This window comes from Salvia hispanica, chromosome 4 (genome assembly GCF_029641045.1).
Source record: "Salvia hispanica isolate PSC_SH4W2 chromosome 4, Shi_PSC_v1, whole genome shotgun sequence".
In the NCBI taxonomy this organism is placed as follows: Eukaryota; Viridiplantae; Streptophyta; class Magnoliopsida; order Lamiales; family Lamiaceae; genus Salvia; species Salvia hispanica.
Genome location: NC_142695.1, coordinates 8,175,500 through 8,196,643, shown reverse-complemented (window position 1 = coordinate 8,196,643; position 21,144 = coordinate 8,175,500). Strand labels below are relative to the sequence as shown.

The 21,144-nt window shown below is 34.2% G+C and overlaps 3 protein-coding genes across 4 annotated transcripts; 2 read left to right on the top strand and 1 right to left on the bottom strand.

Annotated features, from left to right (window-relative positions):
- The first annotated feature begins 1,042 nt into the window (after positions 1–1,042).
- Positions 1,043–4,390, top strand: LOC125195918 (putative protein phosphatase 2C 40). Its single transcript, XM_048094205.2, has 5 exons — positions 1,043–1,240; positions 1,353–1,466; positions 2,175–3,250; positions 3,358–3,622; positions 4,080–4,390. Coding segments are annotated over exons 1-5 (1,587 nt in total). The 5' UTR covers positions 1,043–1,239; the 3' UTR covers positions 4,211–4,390.
- Positions 4,391–6,010: 1,620 nt separating this feature from the next.
- Positions 6,011–7,388, bottom strand: LOC125198783 (heavy metal-associated isoprenylated plant protein 35-like). The gene is made up of 3 exons (XM_048097053.2): positions 7,178–7,388; positions 6,967–7,042; positions 6,011–6,888 (listed from the first exon to the last, which is right to left on the bottom strand). The coding sequence occupies exons 1-3, from the start codon at positions 7,232–7,234 to the stop codon at positions 6,134–6,136; spliced, it is 888 nt and encodes a 295-aa protein (XP_047953010.2). The 5' UTR covers positions 7,235–7,388; the 3' UTR covers positions 6,011–6,133.
- Positions 7,389–16,444: 9,056 nt separating this feature from the next.
- VAMP724 (vesicle-associated membrane protein 724) lies at positions 16,445–19,708 on the top strand. 2 transcript variants are annotated; one of them, XM_048089408.2, is made up of 6 exons: positions 16,445–16,955; positions 17,160–17,209; positions 18,409–18,550; positions 18,635–18,765; positions 19,186–19,248; positions 19,356–19,708. In XM_048089408.2, exons 1-6 carry the CDS (start codon positions 16,766–16,768, stop codon positions 19,497–19,499), a joined length of 720 nt encoding a protein of 239 aa, XP_047945365.1. In that variant the 5' UTR covers positions 16,445–16,765; the 3' UTR covers positions 19,500–19,708. The 2 variants fall into 2 exon arrangements, with proteins under 2 accessions (XP_047945365.1, XP_047945366.1); XM_048089409.2 differs by lacking the exon at positions 17,160–17,209 and having other exon boundaries at positions 16,487–16,955; positions 18,645–18,765.
- The last annotated feature ends 1,436 nt before the right edge of the window (positions 19,709–21,144 follow it).

The following is a 21,144-nucleotide window of genomic DNA, read 5'->3' as shown; positions in this document are numbered from 1 at the left end:
ATTTTATTATAAAATTAAAACTAATATATAAAAGTAGGACTCATAATCCACTAACTTTTCCAACTCACTTTCAATTACATTTCTTATCGTGCCAGATCAAAATGAAACAAATTTTGGGGGACGGAGGTAGTATTAAGTGGAGCAAAAAGTGTAAGAATCAAGACGATGGGCCTTCGAAAAGTCGGATATTTTCTACTCATAATAGCTCTAAATACATTGTTTTAGGAGGTGGAGAACCTAAACCACACAAAATTCAGGGCTATACATTTCTATTAATTTTAGGCGGAATGTTACATTCAATGCACGCCCCCGAGTAGTCAGTCTATTATGAATTTATGATGTGATTTCTTTGTCGATAAAAAAGAATAATAGTTTGTGGACTTGATTTTGTTATCCTAACTCAAGAGTCCATACCTGTGATAGTTACTTTGAGATAGATTAAACATGGGCCACAAATAAATGGTATGGACATGCATTCTACATCTTATTAATCTGGGGCTTCAATTTCACAGAATACCATCATCTTTTGTCCCTACTATGATGATTTCCTAGTGTTATTTTTTTGTGACTAAGATTTAAGAAGCTGAAAAAAGTACTCGATTTGACATATTTTAGAAAATACATACTGTTGGGACACAAAATATGATTATCATCACCTGATGAAATTAGACTAGATGTTATCTTGTTTATAAACTTACATAGTTGAAAATCACTCCTTGAATGAATTGTCGAAAACAAAACATGCAGTTTCTATAACTCAGATGTTTTCATTGGAACAATAGAGTAAAACAAAAACTGAATTATTATGTTGGTGCTTAAATGAAATTAAACAAGAAAGATTTGTCTTCTACTGGCATACCAATAAATTGGTATACTCCACTTGCACACATAAAAACGCAATATTTTAATGCATATCCAGATCTTCGTAAATCTAATTAACGCTAATGATTGTTTAGATTTTAATTGTTACTTAATGGCCAATAAGAAATTAAAGATGACTTTTTTATTATAATATTTTTTACTTATATAATCAAGAATGAATTTTTATTGCCGATCAAACTCAACAAAAGGAGAGAGGTGAGAGAAAGTGGAGATAGGGAGGAAAAAGAGTGGATTGCAGAGAATTGATGAGCATCTGAAAAAAGAAGTTTTTTTCACAAGGGATTCAGAGTGATTCTTGATACCTGTATTGATGAATCATAGCACATTTTGACCTCTCTTCAAAATTCCTCTATATTTAGTACGCTCCCTCCTCTCCGTTTCCCTTCTCTCCCTCCATTGCTCTTCTCGTGTATCGCCTAATACTTCCAAAAAATATTTGCCTTTGTGCTTTTATTACACTTTTCCTACAGTGTGTGTTGGTGCTACTCACAGTTTTGCATCTTCATCAACCGCATCCCTTTTGTTAATTGGGAGAGAGAGAGTTGGCATTCCGAGGTTTGAAGGTTTTGGGTACAATCAAGAAGGTGAGCTGTGTATTACAGTATGTGTAAAATTTGAGTTCTTTTTGTTGTCTGGAGTGATGATGTGGTGTTTATATAGTGATTAATTTGATGTTTTTTGTGTTTTGTGTTTAGCCCTTTTGGTGTTCTTATTTAGGGAGTAATTTGAATTTTGTGAATTTTGATTTGATTAATATATTACTGAAGATCGTGTGGTTTCAGTTGCTGTATCCTTAAAAATTAGATCTTGCATCTTCCGGAGAATTTTCAATAAATTTTGACAAAAATATTACTCCACATACCTGAAAATTCCTGTTTCTTGATTATATGTTGCAATCTAGCAGTAAGGTACTGATGATCAATGCTCTGCAAATCCCCAAATATGTTGATGAAGTTTTTAGTTTGTCAGTTTTGCATAATAATCAGCCTCATGTAACATAGTAATCCTTTTATAGGACCAGACTATTTGGAGACATACCAAGATTTGATATCCCTATAGTTCTTGATGTTATTCTCCATTGACTGTTCAGTACTAGTCATAAAGATCAATTTCTTTCGATTGTATCAATAGTGAATTCGTTGCTCGTTAAGTTCCTGGATCTGCATATTCAGCTGAAATCTTCTAGAAGTGTGTTATTTGCCATGTATTTTCTGTAACAATTTCCTCTTCTTCTTTGACCTATCGTAAACGTAATATACTGATAAAGATCTTTCTGTTTTTTTCCTAATCAGCCATGATGATACATGGTGAAACCATAAGCAATTCTGAAGGCGAGATTAAGGTCAGTTTTGGTTATCATTGCAACGGTAAGAATGATAGTTCTTGGGATAGGCCTAATTATATTGATATCCCGTCTTCTGGTGGACTCCGAAGAGCCAGTAGCTCTTTCTCTTGCCTCTCTGGTGCTGCATTGAGTGCTAATGCTACGTTAGCTAACACAAATATTTGCAATGGGTTGATTGCGTCTGAGATACTCCCGACTCTGGACTCTCCTAATTCATTCCGGAGGATTCCATCTCTAACGAAAATGGACCTGCTGTCGTCTTCTTTCCAGAGCAACATGACGATCTTGAGCCTCAGCCCGTCCTCACCAAGTGAGACACTTGATTATGATTCCTTTTCGCTGAAGTCCATGAGCGCTCCTTCGAGAAGCGAAAGCTTTCTCAATGCAATGGAGCTGCAAATTGCCGGAGGGGCAGCTGGCGAAGACAGAGTTCAAGCTGTTTGCTCTGAAGAGAACGGTTGGCTTTTCTGTGGCATTTACGACGGCTTTAATGGAAGGGACGCAGCTGATTTTCTGGCTGGAACATTGTATGAGACAATCACCTCTCACCTCAACTTGCTAGACTGGGATATGGATCAGGATTTGTCAAAAGGCACTGACTGTTTGTACACGCAAAATGGGAACAGATTTTTCCAGCAGAGCGTGCTTAGCAGCCTTCAACACGCGCTCAATCAAGTGGAAAGTGAGTTTCTTCACATGGTCGAACAGGAAATGGATGACCGTCCTGATCTAGTATCTATCGGATCTTGCGTGTTGCTCACTCTACTCCATGGAAAAAACTTGTACTTGCTCAATCTTGGTGATAGTCGAGCAGTCTTGGCTACCTATGATAATGGGAATGGCACAAGAGGCAGCAAGAGGCTGCGAGCCGTCCAGCTTACTGATAGTCATACTGTCGACAACGAAGACGAGAGAATCAGAGTTCTGAACGAACATCCGGATGACCCTTCTACCCTCGTGGCTGGAAAAGTGAAAGGAAAGCTTAAGGTTACGAGGGCTTTTGGAGTTGGTTACTTGAAAAAGGTACATCTTTGGACAACCTAGTTTGTTCGTTTAATGGTTTATAGTACTATGTAGAGTCAACTTATGCTTCTTCATATATCTTATCATTCAACTCTTGTTTTCTGCAGAAAGACATGAATGATGCTTTGATGGGTATTCTAAGTGTCCGTAATCTCATAAGTCCTCCTTATGTATCTATGGAACCATCTCTTATTGCACATGAAGTATCGGACTCTGATCACTTTGTTGTGCTCGGGAGCGATGGCTTGTTTGACTTTTTCACCAATGATGAAGTCGTGAACCTCGTGCATTTGTACATGCTAAGGAACCCTTCTGGCGATCCAGCGAAGTTCCTAGTCGAGCAGCTCGCTGCAAGAGCAGCAGACTCAGCAGGTATGCGATCACCACTTAAATTTCTTTATTTTGTTTGATGTGATTGCAGACGATGATGCTGTATTAAATAATTCAGTGCTTGCAATCATCATAAAAATATACTATTCTGCTAATATTTTTTAAGTCGATCTACTTGATTCAGTTATGTCACCGTGGTTGTTCAATAGTTGTTGCCTCCTGTATATCGACATCATCACTTCCTTTTTCGAGTATTGACTTCCCCCTTCTAAATTATATTGTAATGATCTAGACAGCAATATTATATGGTAGGCCAGATTAAATAATCATCTTTGAAACTTGCATAATCTCTTATGATTTGTTGCATATATTTATATTACCTCATCTACTTTTCAAACAATAATTGAACTAGACAAAAATCTTGAATAAGTCTCTTATGAGTTACATGACTTTTCTGAAAATATCGCGTTAAATATAGTATTATATTATTACGCTACAGGTTTTAGCATGGAAGAGCTGATGAGCATCCCTGCTGGCAGAAGGCGGAAATATCACGACGACGTCACAGTCATGGTGATCGTCTTGGGGACGAACAAACGGACGTCGAAGGCGTCAACGCTGTGTCTGTGAAACAGACCGACCAGGTCAAACTTTTTTGCAGCTTCTTAGCTTTAGATTCCCTCCTTAGATAAAAGGTTTGAAATAAACTCGGTTTGTACATATATCTTCTTTAAAACGTGTTGTTGATTGCAAAAATCGTGTATTTGCACATTAATTTTTTGTATGTGGAAGGAATATATCTTGTTATGAGTCAAGAAGCTTGATGATGAAGAATGTTGAATTTGTGGAATATTTTTATGGATAAAAATGACATTTGCAGAAAGGTGGTTCTGTTACAGCAATGCTAAGATTCCTTTTGGTTATTTATATCGATTTCGAGCATAAAACAAGGCGCTGCCTTTTGTTTTATGCTCGATTCCTTGTGTTGGTGCGACTTCTCGACCTATGAGGCATTGGTGAGAGCGGAATAGAGATTAGAGACCACTCTTTTATTATATGCTTTGTATGCCCTTTGTGTTTCATTGGATCATTCAATGAGAGATCAACACTTTTTTGTACGGTATATAGTTCATGATCTCATGCTACTTGGCTTTAATCATGCTCCTTAGAAAGTCCCACTTTGACTTCAACATTGGCTTTAAGGAATGTGAACTAGTAATATAGAATAACTGAATAAGTATACAGAGTGAAAACCATTTATCGAAATTAGTAGAGTAAAAGCATATTGGGAAGCACAAAAATGACAAATTTGGATTTTTTAAAATGTCAAAAAGTTTATGGGAATAAAAAAAACCCATATAGAGTGTTTGTAATGAAAACCATATATAGGTAAAAAAAAAGAAGGCTTTGTTGAATGAGCATTTGCCTACCAATTGTCATGTTAATGATTTTATTTTAAGGTTGTTCAAAAACAAGTTGTGTATAATATGTTAGGTAAAATATTGGGTGAGATGTTTGTGAATATTCTGTATTGATTGGTGAGGCTGAATTGTTCCTCGCCCATCATCATCTGCCTGCAAAAGTTTCCCTCACTTTCTATACATATATGATTCCTTGGAATAATTTTCCATCTCCTATTTATTACTGCACTACATGTGATAAGTGACCCAACCTATTTGTGGACTTTGATATATAATGAGGGACACTATGCTAGGCTCACCCTCACGGTGCACACGAGCCAAATTCGACCCGAAACCAAATTTGACCCGACCAGAAGAAGAGGAAGAAGGCATGTTGGGACGAGGCGGCGGCATTGAGAGCACGAGAGAAGTCTTTTTCTATAATAAATTGAGATATCATTTTATCGTAAGTATGCAAGAATATGAGATGAAATATCAATCTAGTGCCAATAGATTATGTTCATAAAAAAGAATAGTAATTAAGGCTCCTTGGTATAATATCAATCGGAAAGTATGGAATACTTTTCAGGAATGAACTAAAAAGAAAATAATTCATACTTTTCAGAGACGGAGGGAGTATAATAAATCAAAATAACATGGGAAAATAGCCTTAAAAACATGAACTTTTCCTAAAATTCTAGTATTTCCCACAAACTTTTAAAATGGTGAAAAATACATGAACTTATGCGGAATTTCTCATGAAATAAATTTTCTATCCAAGTTTAATGACGTGTACATAACATGCAAAAATAGGACAAAATGCAACGTTGTTTTAACTCTTAACTACAATTGTAATCATATTTCCTAAAATCAATAAATAAGGCTAAAAAATTTATTTCATGAAAAATCCACACATCTATTAAAGTCCCTATTAAAGTTCATGGTATTGTTCACCATTTTTAAAGTTCACATAAAATACCTTTCTTATGTGACCTAGGTTATAGTCTAATAAACCTAGCAAGTTTGGCAATTTAAATCAATTACTAAATCTGAAATTCCACAGCAAAATGAGCATTAAAACGTTTTAATGCAACATTAGACACTAACATATTCAAAATTCTATATACATTCGCAAAAAAAAAACGCAAGATTATCACATGACGCAGCATCCATTAGGATTCTCATCGCTCAACACCTCGAACGAATCCAACGGCTGCGCTTGCGCCACGTACTCCTCCGGCTGCCCATACGCGTAAGCATACGGCGACGGCGCCACGTAGTACCCCGGCGCAGCTGGCACGCTAGGATACGCCGCATTGTAGCTCATAACATACGCCTGCTGCGGCGCACCATAACTCGGATACGCCGCATTAATCTGCGGTGGAGGGCTCCCATTGATTTGATCAACGGCTTGCGTGATTCCCACCCTCGGAATCTCCAATCCTGTGCTCGACGCCGCACCATTACCCGCTGCTCCCGCACTGTTATTACTGTTATTCCCTTTTCGCCCTCGCCTTTTCTTCTTTTTACCTCCACCACCACCGCCGCCGCCGCCTTTATTCTCTGGCGGCGGCGGCTTGTCGCCGGCGGAGGCATTTTCCGGCGGCTGGTCGAGCATGAACTTGACAGTAGGTCCGCCGTTTCCGCCGGCGAGGCGCGGGGAGCTGATCTTGACGTTGCCGTTGTCCGGCGGCGGGTCGTCCTCTTCGTCTTCGGTGTTTTCGGCGCTTTTTGAATCGGCTTCTTTGTCGTTTCCTTTCTTGTCCTTGTCCTTGGGCTTGGGATTCTCTGGCCAAAGCTCTGCATGTTTGCCTGTCTTCACCAGCTTCTTGATGAGAGTCTGCGCGTCTACGTTTCCGGTCACGGTCACTTTTTGCTGCTGCGCTTCAATATTTATTGTATAAACACCTATAAAAAAGATTAAACACGGATTAATTAAGCATCCACTAATTGAAGCTTTGAAACATGCAAAAACATTAGTGTTACCTTCGATGCTTTGGAGCACTTTCTTGACTTTTCTTTTGCAGCCTTGACAGTGGATGGAAACTTTCAGAACCCATGTCTGAAAATCAAGAGAGAGAGATTTTAGAACACTTGCTATAAAACATAAAGGTGGCAACAAAGAGGGAGATATCAGCTGTTTTTTTTTTTTAAAACTTATTTTTATAAATTAATTTTGTTGGAAGTTGTTTGGTACCTGGTACTGAAGAGAGGGAGGCTGTGGGGGTTCTTGATCTGCTTGTCCGGACGCCATGAATTGAAATGAAGTGAAAGATGGAGAGTGTTGGTATAAAATTGAAGAGACTAGAACAGAGAGATGCTAGAGTACTTGGTTCACTACCTAGAGTATTTTTTAAATGACAAGACTACCCACGCACCGCCACACACCACATTTTCTATTTTGGGGAGTATTAATCCATACTCTTTCAAGTACGAGTATGAGTCTTTTATTATGTTCTAGTACTTCAAATATATGGAGTACATTTTTACTCTTACTCGTCCCATTTTAGGAGTTTTTATTTATCATTTTTAGATCTCCCACCTTAGAAGTCCGATTACAATATTTCATAAATAGTACTCTCTCCATTTCATAGTAATAAAAACATTTCTTTTGGACACGAAGATTAAGAAAAATTGTGTTAGGTGAATTAAGTAAAGAGAGAATAAAGTGGAAAATGAAAAAAGATAGAGAGATGAAGAGAGAATAAAGTAGGTGTGGAAAAAATATGTTACTTAACTAAAAAAGGAAATGACTTTATTAAGAACGTACCAAAATGATAAAATGACTCTATTATTATGAAATGGATGGAGTATTTATTAAAACACGTGTCAAATTTAAATAGAATTCTTAAAGTAGGACGGAGAGAATACGTGCTATTTAGTTACATTTTATACTGTACAATGTGTGGAGCAAAAGAAAATGAACACAACTAAACAAGTGAGTAATAATATAACCTTGTAAACATATAGTACTTGAGTATTAATCTGTGAAGTGGAACATGCAAACATAATACCATTTGTCCAAAAAAAATTTAGTCTCGTTTTGTTATTTTAGAATGTCCAATAAAAATAATCTCATTTTTTAAAATAAAAATTAACCTTTTCTCCTCTTTCTATACTTTATTCATTTCTTCTCCATATCTCTTTTACGTTATTTACTTTTCTTATTCTCTATTACTTTATCAATTTCTTATTAAAACTTGTGATGTTTACTATTTTTTTTGGACAGTTAAAAGTGAATATTGAAAGTTTTCCCTTTCTTTTTTTTTGCTCTGAACACCAATATTTAAGTTTGTAGGTGCACTTTTAAATTCATTTATGATTTTAGCATAGTACCGCTACGCAATTTCAACCTTATTTATTCCAACCTTCCATTCGCACTTTATGACCATATTAAATAAATGATCGAATACACTCAATTATTCAAATTTAGTTGCCCGTATTCAAATCAAATAGTGTCACCGTTGTGGCAAACGACGCCACCTACTAACTTAAAAGGCTATAATTACACAATGAAGATATCAGAGATAACTTAGAATGCTTCTCGATCATTCTTTAACCTTGATTACTTCTTGGTCATTCTTTGATAAATTTACATTGCTGACAATATAAAGCAGTTTAGTAGTAGTAACACTTTCATTTCAACTATATTAGTTGGAGTTAGAATCACCACGGCCATATGAAAAATCACTATTGAATATTGATATTGATGATGAGTATAATTTCTATTGTAAGCTTGGTTTATAAAATAAATTTCTATTTCTATTTCTGTTTCACCAAATCAAATTATGTAGCTTTGGAAATAACTTGTGCCTCTTATTCCAAGGCCACCTACGAAATCATCAAATTTGTATTAATGCAAGATTAGCGGGAGACAAGGCAGGTAAAGACACGGCCCCTCCCCCTCAACCAAAAATTGAATATTGATAGGCATGGAAATGTGTGAAGCCATGAAGGGGGTCTAGAGCTAATAAATGAAATAATTGTTTACAATTCACAACGCAAAATTATAGGGAATTCCGAATAGAGCCATTCCATTTTCATGCATTGGCATCTGTGATAATAAACATCAGAGAAAGGCCAAGAAAAACATACTAACTTGAAAGATACTCCCACCAAATGACTAGAGAAAGTGGCAAATGAAATTAAAATTTAGATAGATGGATGACATATTTAGCATAATAGCATCGCAATGGTAGTGCATAAACAGTGAAGAAACTTCAATATATTCAATTATGTGGATCTTGATCTAAAATCTTGCTATTTTCTATATCTCCAACCTGCTTCGCCTCTCCTGCATCATCCTGCAGTTATGAAAAATTGTTGAGGATTTACAAAATCTCATAATAAGCTACATTAAAAAAATCAAGACATGGCATCAATGACATGTCGGCATAACATACTGACCTCTAAATTTTTAAAGCTGGATGCAACGTCTTCCTGCTGCTGTTGGAGAGCAGTCATCAGTTCTTGAAATCCCTTTTGTGTATATAACAAACAAGCAATGTGATAAGTGTGTGTAATTTCATATGTAAGGCATATATACGTATATAGGACGACAACTAACTGTTTGAAGCTGATCAACTTCAGCATTTAGCGACTTCTTAAGCTCTGAGAGTTCCTGCAGGAAGAGAGGAAGCAGATCACTGGACCACGGGAGGATTCATGTATCAAATTCATCAACCTTTAGATGAAAAGAAAGATTTATAGTGATATCGATTGCTGTGTCCGGACAAATTTTCAGTTTCTAGGATGAGACAGCGCACAACTTATATGGTAACAGAAGCATACCAATGTAGGAGTTCCAAATTGTCCACATTCGAACACCAACACTCAAACTCTTATTTAAGTGTAAGTAGCAATAAACATCTTGTATGTGGCTGGTCCATTGTACACAATTGAAAACACACCATACAAAATGATAGTACAATTGTGCCATACAACTAACATAAATTTGACTCGAATTCCAATTAATGCCCACAACTCTCAAGTTTTAAGTCATATAAGGAGCCCAGCACTACAATTCGTAAGACTAACGTTGAAGGATAGGCTACAACTAACAAAGACATAGCAACTCATCAAGATCATTCATTATCTCCAAATGAATTGCTAATACTTACATCATGGTAAACCTTAACTTGAGTGTCCAGCTTCGTTCTCCAGTTCTGGAGGTCCTATTTTATTGCAAGAAAAGGAACAAGTTAAGAAATTACTGAACTCAAGAGCAAGAAACAGAACACTACTTGATCACCTGTAAATACAAATACAGTAACATATATCCAGACAATCACAATCACTTGTCAAGGAGTATTAATTTAGTTAAACAACTAGTATTAACCCCCGTGCTATGCACGGGACATAAGATTTTTCATATAATGAATACTAATACCAATGAAACTATAGGAAATAAGAATTCATAACAATAGAAAGATTTACAAAATCAAATACTCCCTCCATCCACAAAAAATATATCACTTTTGCCATTTTTGGATGTCCGAAAAAATAGATCACTTTCTAAAAATGGAAAGTTTATCTCTCATACTTTTCCTACTTTTTCTTCCCTCTCTCATACTTTACTCACGTTTTCTTCCCCTCTCTCTTACTTTACTTACTTTTTGTCCCTCTCTCTCTTACTTTACTAATTCTACATTAAAACCCGTGCCGAACAACAATAGATCTATCGTTTGTGGACGGAGGGAGTATATGCCTATCTTGTCCCACTCTAAATCAATAATTCACTTATTCCTAAATCAAATATTTCAAATTCAATAAACAATTTTATACAATTAACACTCGTGCTATGCACGAGACAAAAGATTTTCAAGTAATGAAGATATAATTACAGCTAAATATATTAAAATAAAGAATATAGAATAAATAATATAAAAACATATTTACAAATAAGAATATAAAGTAATTATAAAGAATATACATAACATTATAAACAACAACAAAAAGAAATTTGTATTTCTCTCAAGATACTGTAAATGAACCCTTTCATATTCAGCATATGATTTTATACAATTTTAATAGAATCTAACATGAGTGTCGTAATATTAAATAAAAATTCGTTTCCTGGAAGAAATGAGACTTCTATTCAATGACGGAGAGAGTATATTATTATTATTATTATTATTATTATTATTATTATTATTATTATTATTATTATTATTATTATTATTATTATTATTATTATTATTATCCTACATGACACCAAATTATCATCCGTTCATCTCAATATATTTATTTTTAAAAATATAAATTAATAGTATTAAACTTATATTGTCATAACATTTATATGTCACATACATTTATCATATACTCCCTCCGTCCCCTAAAAATAAATTTTTTTGAAATGACATAAACTTTAATGCAAATTTGGTAAAGAAGAGAGATAGAAAGAAAAATGTTTTAGTGGAAAATGAGTCCAACATGAGAGAGAAACTGACCTTAATTTTTGTTAATGGTCATTGCATACGACATAGCTAAAGGAAATTGTCGTCGTTGGAATCTAAATAGCAAGTTAGCAACTTTGAATCAGATGGTATTAAAGACATTTGAGGAATCAACACTTTATGGCCAATTTTATGGTCACCCAATATTTGACCCTCCAAAATATGATTACCTAACCTTGTAATTATCATTATATATACAATTCATAAAAAAAGAAATGTACTACAAATACGATTAATAATTTTATCGTACAAATAATTATATCTACAAATATCCATTACAACAATTTAATTATACCACAAGTTGATTTACAAATCAATAAAATAAAAATACACCTTTAAGGTTGAAATTATAGTAGTACTCAACTGCTTTGGCACAATTCGAAAGGAATAAAAATTGTTGATTAATTTGGTTTGTTTACATGAATCTATTTTAAATTTTATTGTAATTAAAATATTAAAGTAACCACAACAACATTTGTGAAATAATAAATTATATGAATATATCAAAAAGATTGGTAAAAGCATAATCACATATAAGTATTTATTATAATAATTTTTTAACAAATTAATTTTTCATTACAAAGGAATACAATTCAACTCTCTTCTCACGAAGGAAGCATAATTTAAATGGTTAGTGTATATTAAGAATTTAATATTTCAAAATATTTTTATTTTAAAATTATATATAAATTATTTTTATACAATTAGTGATAGTATAACTTATGTAATTAAATATAATAGGGGATATAGACGTTGCTATAATTAATTTCTAAAATTAATTGGGAATCAATTACAATCTTATGTCATGAATATTCAACTCCTCCTATAATTACAAATCGATAGCTAATAAATTTAATATCAACAAATGTAAAATTATAATATCACTATACATTAAACAGCCCAAAACAAAGCCCAGACATTATATCTCCATAAATTAATAATTGATCAAACCTACTTCTCAAACATACGGCATTTCTCTCTCTCTATCTCTTCCCAATCGGAGCTGCTATTACCACCGCTTCACCGCCCTGCATCTCAGCGTCTTCCGCCCTACCTCACGCCTGCTTGCTTCACCTATCCCACCCACCTCGGCCAGCCGGCGCCGCCCACCACTGACCGCTGCTTTTTCTTTTTTTCCTTCGTCTCTCTCCTTTCCTTCTTCTCGCCATTGTGTCACATCTCTCTCGGTTTCACGCCCCACCTTGTTGCCGCTGCATTGATAGGGAGACGGAGAGGAAGAAGAGGGACTTGACAACCCCCTAGCCGGCGCCGGTGCCTCTTTCTCCTTCCTCTTCTTTTTCTTATTCTCTCCCTTCTCTCTCATTGTTTCTCGTAGCCAGTCGTCGCCTTGCCGCCACTGCCCCGCCGACCTCCATTCTGAATCGCAGACACTTCTTCTGCACAGCCTCGCCAATTCATCTGCCCCGCTTCGCCGCCCTCGCTGTAGTGTGCCCCGGAGTATTTTGGTGGTTCTGCACAACCACCTAACCGGCGCCACCGGCATTTCTCTCATTCTCCTTCCTCTTCATTTTTTTCTTCTCACCTTTCTCTCTCGTCTGTCCCTCTTGATTGTATAGATTTTTGGTCCAATAATATCGGCCTCTTTTCTATTTTATGGTGGTCATTTCTTAAAATGACCAAAAAGAGTAAACAAAATAGCTTTATATATTCCCTCCAAGAAGGATAAAATTGTCTTTTCACCAAACTGTCACTTTAGATTAGGATAGATTCCAAATACCAACTCAAGTTGGGCTATTTAATTTTTTAAATATGATCCCCGAAAAATAGTGCGTAGAAAACCTGTTTAAGATTCTGTATTCTGCTGCCAAGCTCCTGCCTCGATTCACCCAATGTCTGAAATAACCAAATTCAAATATTTTAACTCAAAAACTATCTCAAATCCATAAAAAAAACATAGAATTGGAACTGTTACACTAATATTTAGATTAACTGGCGTTACATTCTCTTATTTTGTGAAAAATTAAGGGCAAATATTACAAACTAAAAGAAACAAGTAAATGAATGAAGTAATGAAGAAGATTGTAAGGTTTATTAGTCCATACCTCGGAGGGAGGAGGTGGATGAGGAATAGATTCCGGATGTTCCATCTGAAAATCTACCGGTACAATGATGAAAATTGAATGTGATTTGGATTTGAAAATTGATTTGGAGGTGATTTTTAGGGGTTTAAAGCTGTGGTAATCGAAAAGCTACCGCGATTATTGAGCAATAGATCGTCCAGTTCAAAATTAGGGCGGGTAAATTTATTATTTATATTCCATGTAAAATATCCATGCGGATTATTCGCATTATATATAATCAAATTATAGAACAAGGTTATAGATTCTCATAAAGAATTTTTTAACCGGTTCATTCATTAACAAAATTAGAGTGTATGGACATATAATTTTAGAAGAACTTGTATTTGTGTATTAAGTGCGGAGAGAAAATATATTTTATATATTAATGTGTAAGAAATTTTAGAAAATTTTTTTGACATTTTTTATTAAGATAAATTAAAAAGAAAAATGATACATCCAATATAAAACAAATGGAGTACATAGTTAAAAATCCTAAAAATACTAGTAGTAAAAAGTTCTGAAAAATTACATAATAATAGTAAAAAGTTTAGAGTTTTTATTATGAGAATAAAACTTTAGAGAGAAATTTGAGTGAGAGAAAACTTTTTGTGTGAAAAAAAAATTAGGTGATTAATGGGATATTTATAGATGAATATAGAATGAACTTTTCGTCTCGTCGCAGTCGCAAGTGATCAACTTCTTTTGCCACGTAATTTAATATAATGATATTATTTGAGTTAAGTAGATAACAATATTATGATAAAGAATAACAAATGATAGATAAAAGAGAATAAACCAAGAGATAGCTATGAATATTGAAGGAATAATCATCTAAGGAAATAAATCAGAATACAAGCTTTGAGGTCTCTTGATGGTCAACTTTATATATTTATGAAGGATATGAAAAGAGATCATAACTTTCAGAATTTACAAGATCTTAGTTCTCTTTTAATGAAGCTTGTCGAAATAAAGAGGGATGTGACTTACCCCTTTGTCTTTTTTGCTTATCAAGTTGATTTTGATTCTTCCGGCTGTTACTGCAAGTGTAGAGAGATATTTTCTGGAATGACGTTTGTGGATAATAAGTTGCGAAATAGAATTGATGATCAACCTTTGAATGATTGTTTGGAGATTTTCATTGAGAAAGAAATGTTTCTATAAGTCTCTGATGATGATATAGCCCATCGCTTTGAGGAAATGAAGACACGTAGAAAAATAAATTAGATTTTACTTATAGTTTTTGGTTTATTTTTTTTTAAAATACACGAGTTCAAAATTGAATAATATTTCAAATATTATTTTACCGCTATTTTCTATTTTTTTAGGTGTTATGTAATTATTTATTATGCGACTCGTACCTCAAATGACAAATCATGGATCCACCACTGATCTTGAATGAAATGAATGTAGGGTAGGGTGGGTGGAGCCGTGGAGGCGAGGAGACAACTCTCCCTCCTTCACCCCTTCGTGTGAGTCCCGCCAAAAGAGGATGCTCGCAACAAGTCTCCCTCAAATTTGTCTTGCTGGGATGGGACGGAATGCGATATTTTCCACTTGATCAGTGAGGGCTAAACTTGTCTCGGCTTTGGATTATTTTATGTAGATTACAAAATCAAAATCTCACATCAATTCAAAATAGTCTTATTTGCAAGATCCTCCTAGATCTAGATTTAATTTTCAAAGTTTTTCCGTTGGTCCAAATCCGATTCAGAATTGGGTCATAAAAAATACTAATCCAGATCCCGTTCAGATTTGCTCGATCCTATTCTAGGAGGACTATGATTCTACGAAATGGATCTACCTACATCCACAAATCTGTATCCATCACAACATTAATTGTTATTCCTAGTAGCAAGTAATATCAAGGTACATATATAGTGGCAACACATTTATACTAGTATCAAAATATCTTGAACAAATTTAAACAAAAATTTGTGGATCTAATTAAACAAAGTACAGTATATCAGGTTTAGTCCACGCATTGCAAAGGGGCAACAATTGCACCAATCTTGAAAATAATTTTTTATATTATTTCAGTTGCATAAATTACAATTTAAGTAATCCAAATATTCGATATACAAAAAAAGGTTATAAGTATAGAATCATATTCTACCATTTACATAAAATTAAATTCTATTTTTAAGTATATGTGGAAAATAATTATACTTCCATTATTTACACTAAACTGAAATTTTAAACTATTTTTTGAGTACATGACTCACAAAATTTTACTAGTAGCTGTAGTACATACTTATACTCCGTTTAATATTATTTTATAGTAAAATATAAAACTATATTAGTTTAGGGCTGCAGTATATGATTGAAGATTTGACTATGTATATCGCTGTCCCTATCTATAAAATAACGGTCACAGAGTTAGGATTCATGGTCATGAGAAAATCTCTGTCTTTTCTTAAAAAAGAAAAGAAAAGAAAATCTATATCTCAAAATCCTAGTCAACAAAATCCTGCTGCAATTCTAATTGACGAAAATCTTAATTGGCCGAGCATTTAATTATTTCCCCACTACTCTCCATCCAATTAAAGAATAAATTTCAATAAGCTTCCTTAATTGCAAAGCAAAAGAATTCCTATTTTTCATAAATAGCATATATTCCAATCAAACTATTCTAAATTGAATTTGAAATTGACAACTAAAAACATTTTTGCATCAATAATCTATCCGAATTCGTTTGAGCTTAAATTTTGATTAAAGTTGATACGCGAGACTAAAATTTATGAATAAACAATTACTTACACGGACTCTCATTTTAATAAATAAATATATTAAATAAAATGAAAAAATGAAACTTCATAAATGCAACACGTTTTCCTCAATCTTGAAGCAATCTAAAAAAAACTTTTTCAAAACAGAAGGAAATGCTATTGAAAAATGTTTCAAGACCATTCTAGAAACCAGACTTGGCCTTTCTTATTTCATTAACTTTCAAATGTGTTAACTCGGTGATTCAAAAAAGTTAGTAAATTAGTTATTTCAAATCATACTTACCAAATTCGTGTTTCAAGTGATTATATTAAAAGAGAAAATTAAATAAATACAAGTAGTAATTAAGCTATAAAGTAGATTAAAAGAAAGCAAGAAAGGAAGTAACCAAAAACAGAAGCTGCCAATCGGAAACAGCCCACCACCAAAAAGCGGCGGTTTAACGTTAAAGAAAGAAACTTTCGACTGCCGCGGGGTTCAATTCAATTTCAATTCTGCTGCGGAAATCGGTGAATCGTCTCATCCATGGGCCAAGAATCGTTCATATACAGCTTCGTGGCGCGTGGCACGATGGTGCTGGTGGAGTACACCGAGTTCACAGGCAATTTTCCGGCGATCGCAGCTCAGTGCTTGCAGCGTCTCTCTTCCACCAACAACAAGTTCACCTACAACTGTGATCACCACATTTTTAACTTCTTAGTTGAAGATGGATACGGTAAATAACTTATTTTGATTTTTTGGGCTTATGCTGTAATTTGATTTTGTTGATTTGGTTTACAATTTGGGGGAATGAGAGTTGAATTTGAGCTGATTTTTCTTGGATCTGAGGTGGGAATCTTTAGTTTCCACTTCTTGTGTTTTAGCTATCATGAAATTTCGGTCGTTTGCCAATTTTGGAAATTTTTTCTACCCTTTTCAGGTTTTCGAGAATTGGGTATTGGATCTATTTTAGGTTTTGATTTTGGACAGGTGAAAGTTGTTGACAATTCATAGAACTTGCTTTCTTGATTTTTTCATTTGCTTTCTTTTTTCTTTTTAATTGCCTGAACAGCTTAAATTGTGAGTTTATAGATATAGAATTGTTTCAGTTTCGATTCATATCAAAATTTAAATTGGTGGTGAGAAAAGTTAGGGCAATACCAAAAGATCATTTGTGCTTGATCATATTGGAGTTAAATTTGTATAGATAAGGAGGAAGGGGTTGGTATGTATGCGTGGATGCAGTTGTTTGTATAAATAAAATGATCTTTTGGGAATGAATTGATTGTTGAATGAAATATGAATAGCATATATCTTGATTAGCCTCCCACTCTAATATACTTCAATATTGAAATGTGTTTCAGCCATTAATGACTGATAATAAAGCTAATACGAGTCGCTTTATAGGATTTTGGATGATCTGAACTGTTAGTAGTAGTGTCGTGATGGCTCAACCGAAACTCGTTTTGGCTGAATCTTGCAGACTTTTAACATCACGAGGTTCTGAGTTGTTGGTTCTTGTATTACTACTTGCTTTCTGCTCATTACTCAATCACATCAAAGCTCCAAAACTTTATTTGGGAATCTAGTATGAGCTGTTGAATGTTGAATGTTGAATGTGAAAAGTTCAAGTTATAAATCGTTGAGTTCATATATGATAATTTGCAGAGCACTGATGTGTCTGATCTCTGTTACCATTATGTTCTTATTTATTAAGTTTGGGTTAATGCACAATAATGTGGTGGAGTGATGTCTATGTGAGTGAAATTTGAAAGTTTTTGTAAATTTTGACGGTTCCCTAATCAATGCCTGATTTTTGGCCTGAAAACATCGGCCTGTTTTCTCCAGCATCTAAAGATGCCAGTGGAGTTTAGACTAGAGTATTGAACTTTGTGAGGAAATATCTGCTGATCGGATTTTATGATATGTAGGCCAACTAACATGATAACATGGTGCTGCGCGTTCAAAGGCTATTTACTGGTTTTCTTTCCCTCTTCTTCGAATAATATAAATGAGGAAAAATATGCACATAGTATTAAAATTCAAGAGATAGATGTTATAAGAATTTTGTACTGAGCTTTGAAAATTGAAATTTCTCTTGAAGTGTGTTTTCTGAAATTATCTTGAGTGTCTCTTGCTTGCTTTATCCTTTTAAAGAGTGCTTGATGCGATGCTTACCTCCCATGCAGCTTACTGTGTCGTTGCCAAAGAATCTGTTGGAAAACAGATCTCAATCGCACTTTTGGAACGCATTAAAGCTGATTTCAGGAAAAGATATGGTGGTGGTAAAGCCGATACAGCAGTTGCAAAAAGTCTCAACAAAGAATTTGGGTAAATTTCTCATTTCCAAATGACAAAACGTGATTTATGTTAGTATTTTGACATGAGCGTTGGATAAATATGTATAATTCGAAGAATCTTGCAGGCCTCTAATGAAAGAACACATGCAATATATCATTGATCACGCTGATGAGATTGAGAAACTATTGAAAGTTAAAGCCCAAGTTTCCGAAGTCAAAAGTATTATGCTGGAGAATATAGACAAGGTAGGCTAAATGGACTGCACTAAAAAATTATACTACTACGCTCTTATTTGCTTCTGGTTACGTTACTGCTTTTGCTAAATGCAGGCTTAATTCTTCTACCGTGCTCTTTTCAGTGTGTATATCTTGCTTTTGATCATAATTTGATAACTCTGTATGATTTTTGGTTGCTCTTATAGTTCAATTACTATGCTGAATTTCTAACATTAAATTTAATCATTAGAGTAAGAGTTCATTAACACAGAATGTATCTTTTCATCTTATATAATTCTGCATTTCAAGTGCTTTGAACTCGTTCTTCGTTTCAAGTAACAATCCACTACACGTGTCATATCTATGTGATCTCAACATGTGCAATTGAGCTGATTTTTCATACGGTATATATGTTGTTCATGTTCATACTGTCCTCTGTGCATCTTGCAGACTATAGAAAGAGGCCAAAACCTAACGGATCTCAACGACAAGGCTCAAGACTTGCGCGAGTCGGTGAGTTGAGAGCTATTATTATTCCCATAACTTTTTTCAGTCCTAGCGTATGAAAAAGGGTTTGTATGAAATGAAACAGAACTGAGCCCGATTTGTTGTCACTGCAGGCTCAAGTGTTCAAGACAGGAGGGACACAACTCCGGCGAAAGTTGTGGTACCAAAACATGAAAATAAAGTTGGTTGTGCTCGGAATTATCCTCTTCCTTGTCCTCATCATCATCCTCTCTGTCTGCGGGGGTTTTAACTGTTAGTATTCTCGGCCCTCCATCTTCACTCGTCTCTTCTCGATTATAGTGGTTAAAGAGGATTCTCCATGTACCAACAGCCAACAACTCTTCCCTTGGGTCATGTTGTTTGATTCCCATATTATTGCTTCATCTGTTTTTTCAATGTAAAATAGACAAACATTTTTTTTCCAGTTTTACAAAAGAAATGATATAGATGATTTTATTGATGAAAATTTTAGATCTCAGGGACTTATTTAATCTCTACGACTAAACTAAAGACACCCCCCCCCCCCCGGAAAAGTACCTTAAAACTGAACTGAATTTGTACATTTATTTTGTTAAGCATTCAACTTTTGTCCAAAAAATTCAAATCGAATTATATGAACTTTGAAAATCTAAACAGAATTGCCAAAAATCAGGAAAACTTGTAAAGCCCGAAAAATCAATATTGAATAAAATAAAAAGTTAAAATATTGTACTTTTTCCTTTCCGTCGCTGAAAATTTGTCATTTATTTCCATTTTTATCTGTCCCTAAAAATATGTCACATTTCACTTTTAAGTACTATTTTTGGTAATGGACTCACATTCCACTAACTCATTGTCACTCACATTTTATTATAAAATTAATATATAAAAGTATGAACCACATTCCATTAACTTTTTCAACCCACTTGTATTACATTTCTTAAAATTCATACCTGGTCAAATGATGACAAATTATTAGGGACGGATGAAGTAGGATTTTGAAACTTGGAAATGCCAAAGCAAATTGGATACTTTGATGTTGCAGTTATTTTGTTTTTATTGAAAATTTTATACCCTATAACGTACCAAAAATATCCCTATGAAAGATTTTCATACTGTTACCGTATCGAGAATTTCAGTGTACCAAACTTTCGATATGAGTAGTATCACTACGGTTACCGTATCGATATTTTGGTATATCATGCGGAACTTCGATATGCCATATAGTACGGTATACCGAACTTCGGCACGATATACCGTTATACCGTTTTGCACAACTTTATACTGAAAAATATATGAATAAATTATTAATGAATATATTTATGGTATTAATCTAAAATATTAAATTATATTATTATTTTAATCGGTATATACAGTATATATCGTTAATTCGATACGTATTGATTTCGATATATATTTCCGACTTTCGGTATACCGGTAATATCAGTATATACCGTATTTTCGATATACCACAGTATAAAAAATTCATATCGTTACCGTATCGAAAACTTATAGTATGATATCATACCCTACCAAAAATTACGGTATTACTAAAAATTCTATAATTTTTGGTACAATACGTAGGCATTTTTTTGATATTTTTGCCCACTCCTATGTAGGAAGGAGTAGGATCTAGGAACACTAGGGGGGCAGAAAAATTGTAGTCCTAATTCCAGAAAACATGGTGGGCTGGAAATCCTCTCTTCAAGCATAAGGAAATACTAGCATAGATGATAGACCATTCTTTTATATAGAATTCTTCGATACAGAATAAATAAAAGTTTTCTTTCCTGTCTATAAAAATATTGTAGTAGCTTAACTTGTATGGAAAAATAGGGCTGTCTTCCACATTAGGTTTAGGGAGAATATGTTTTTCTTTAGCCTTTCTTTAGTTTTAGAAATTTGGTTGGATATTTTAATTGT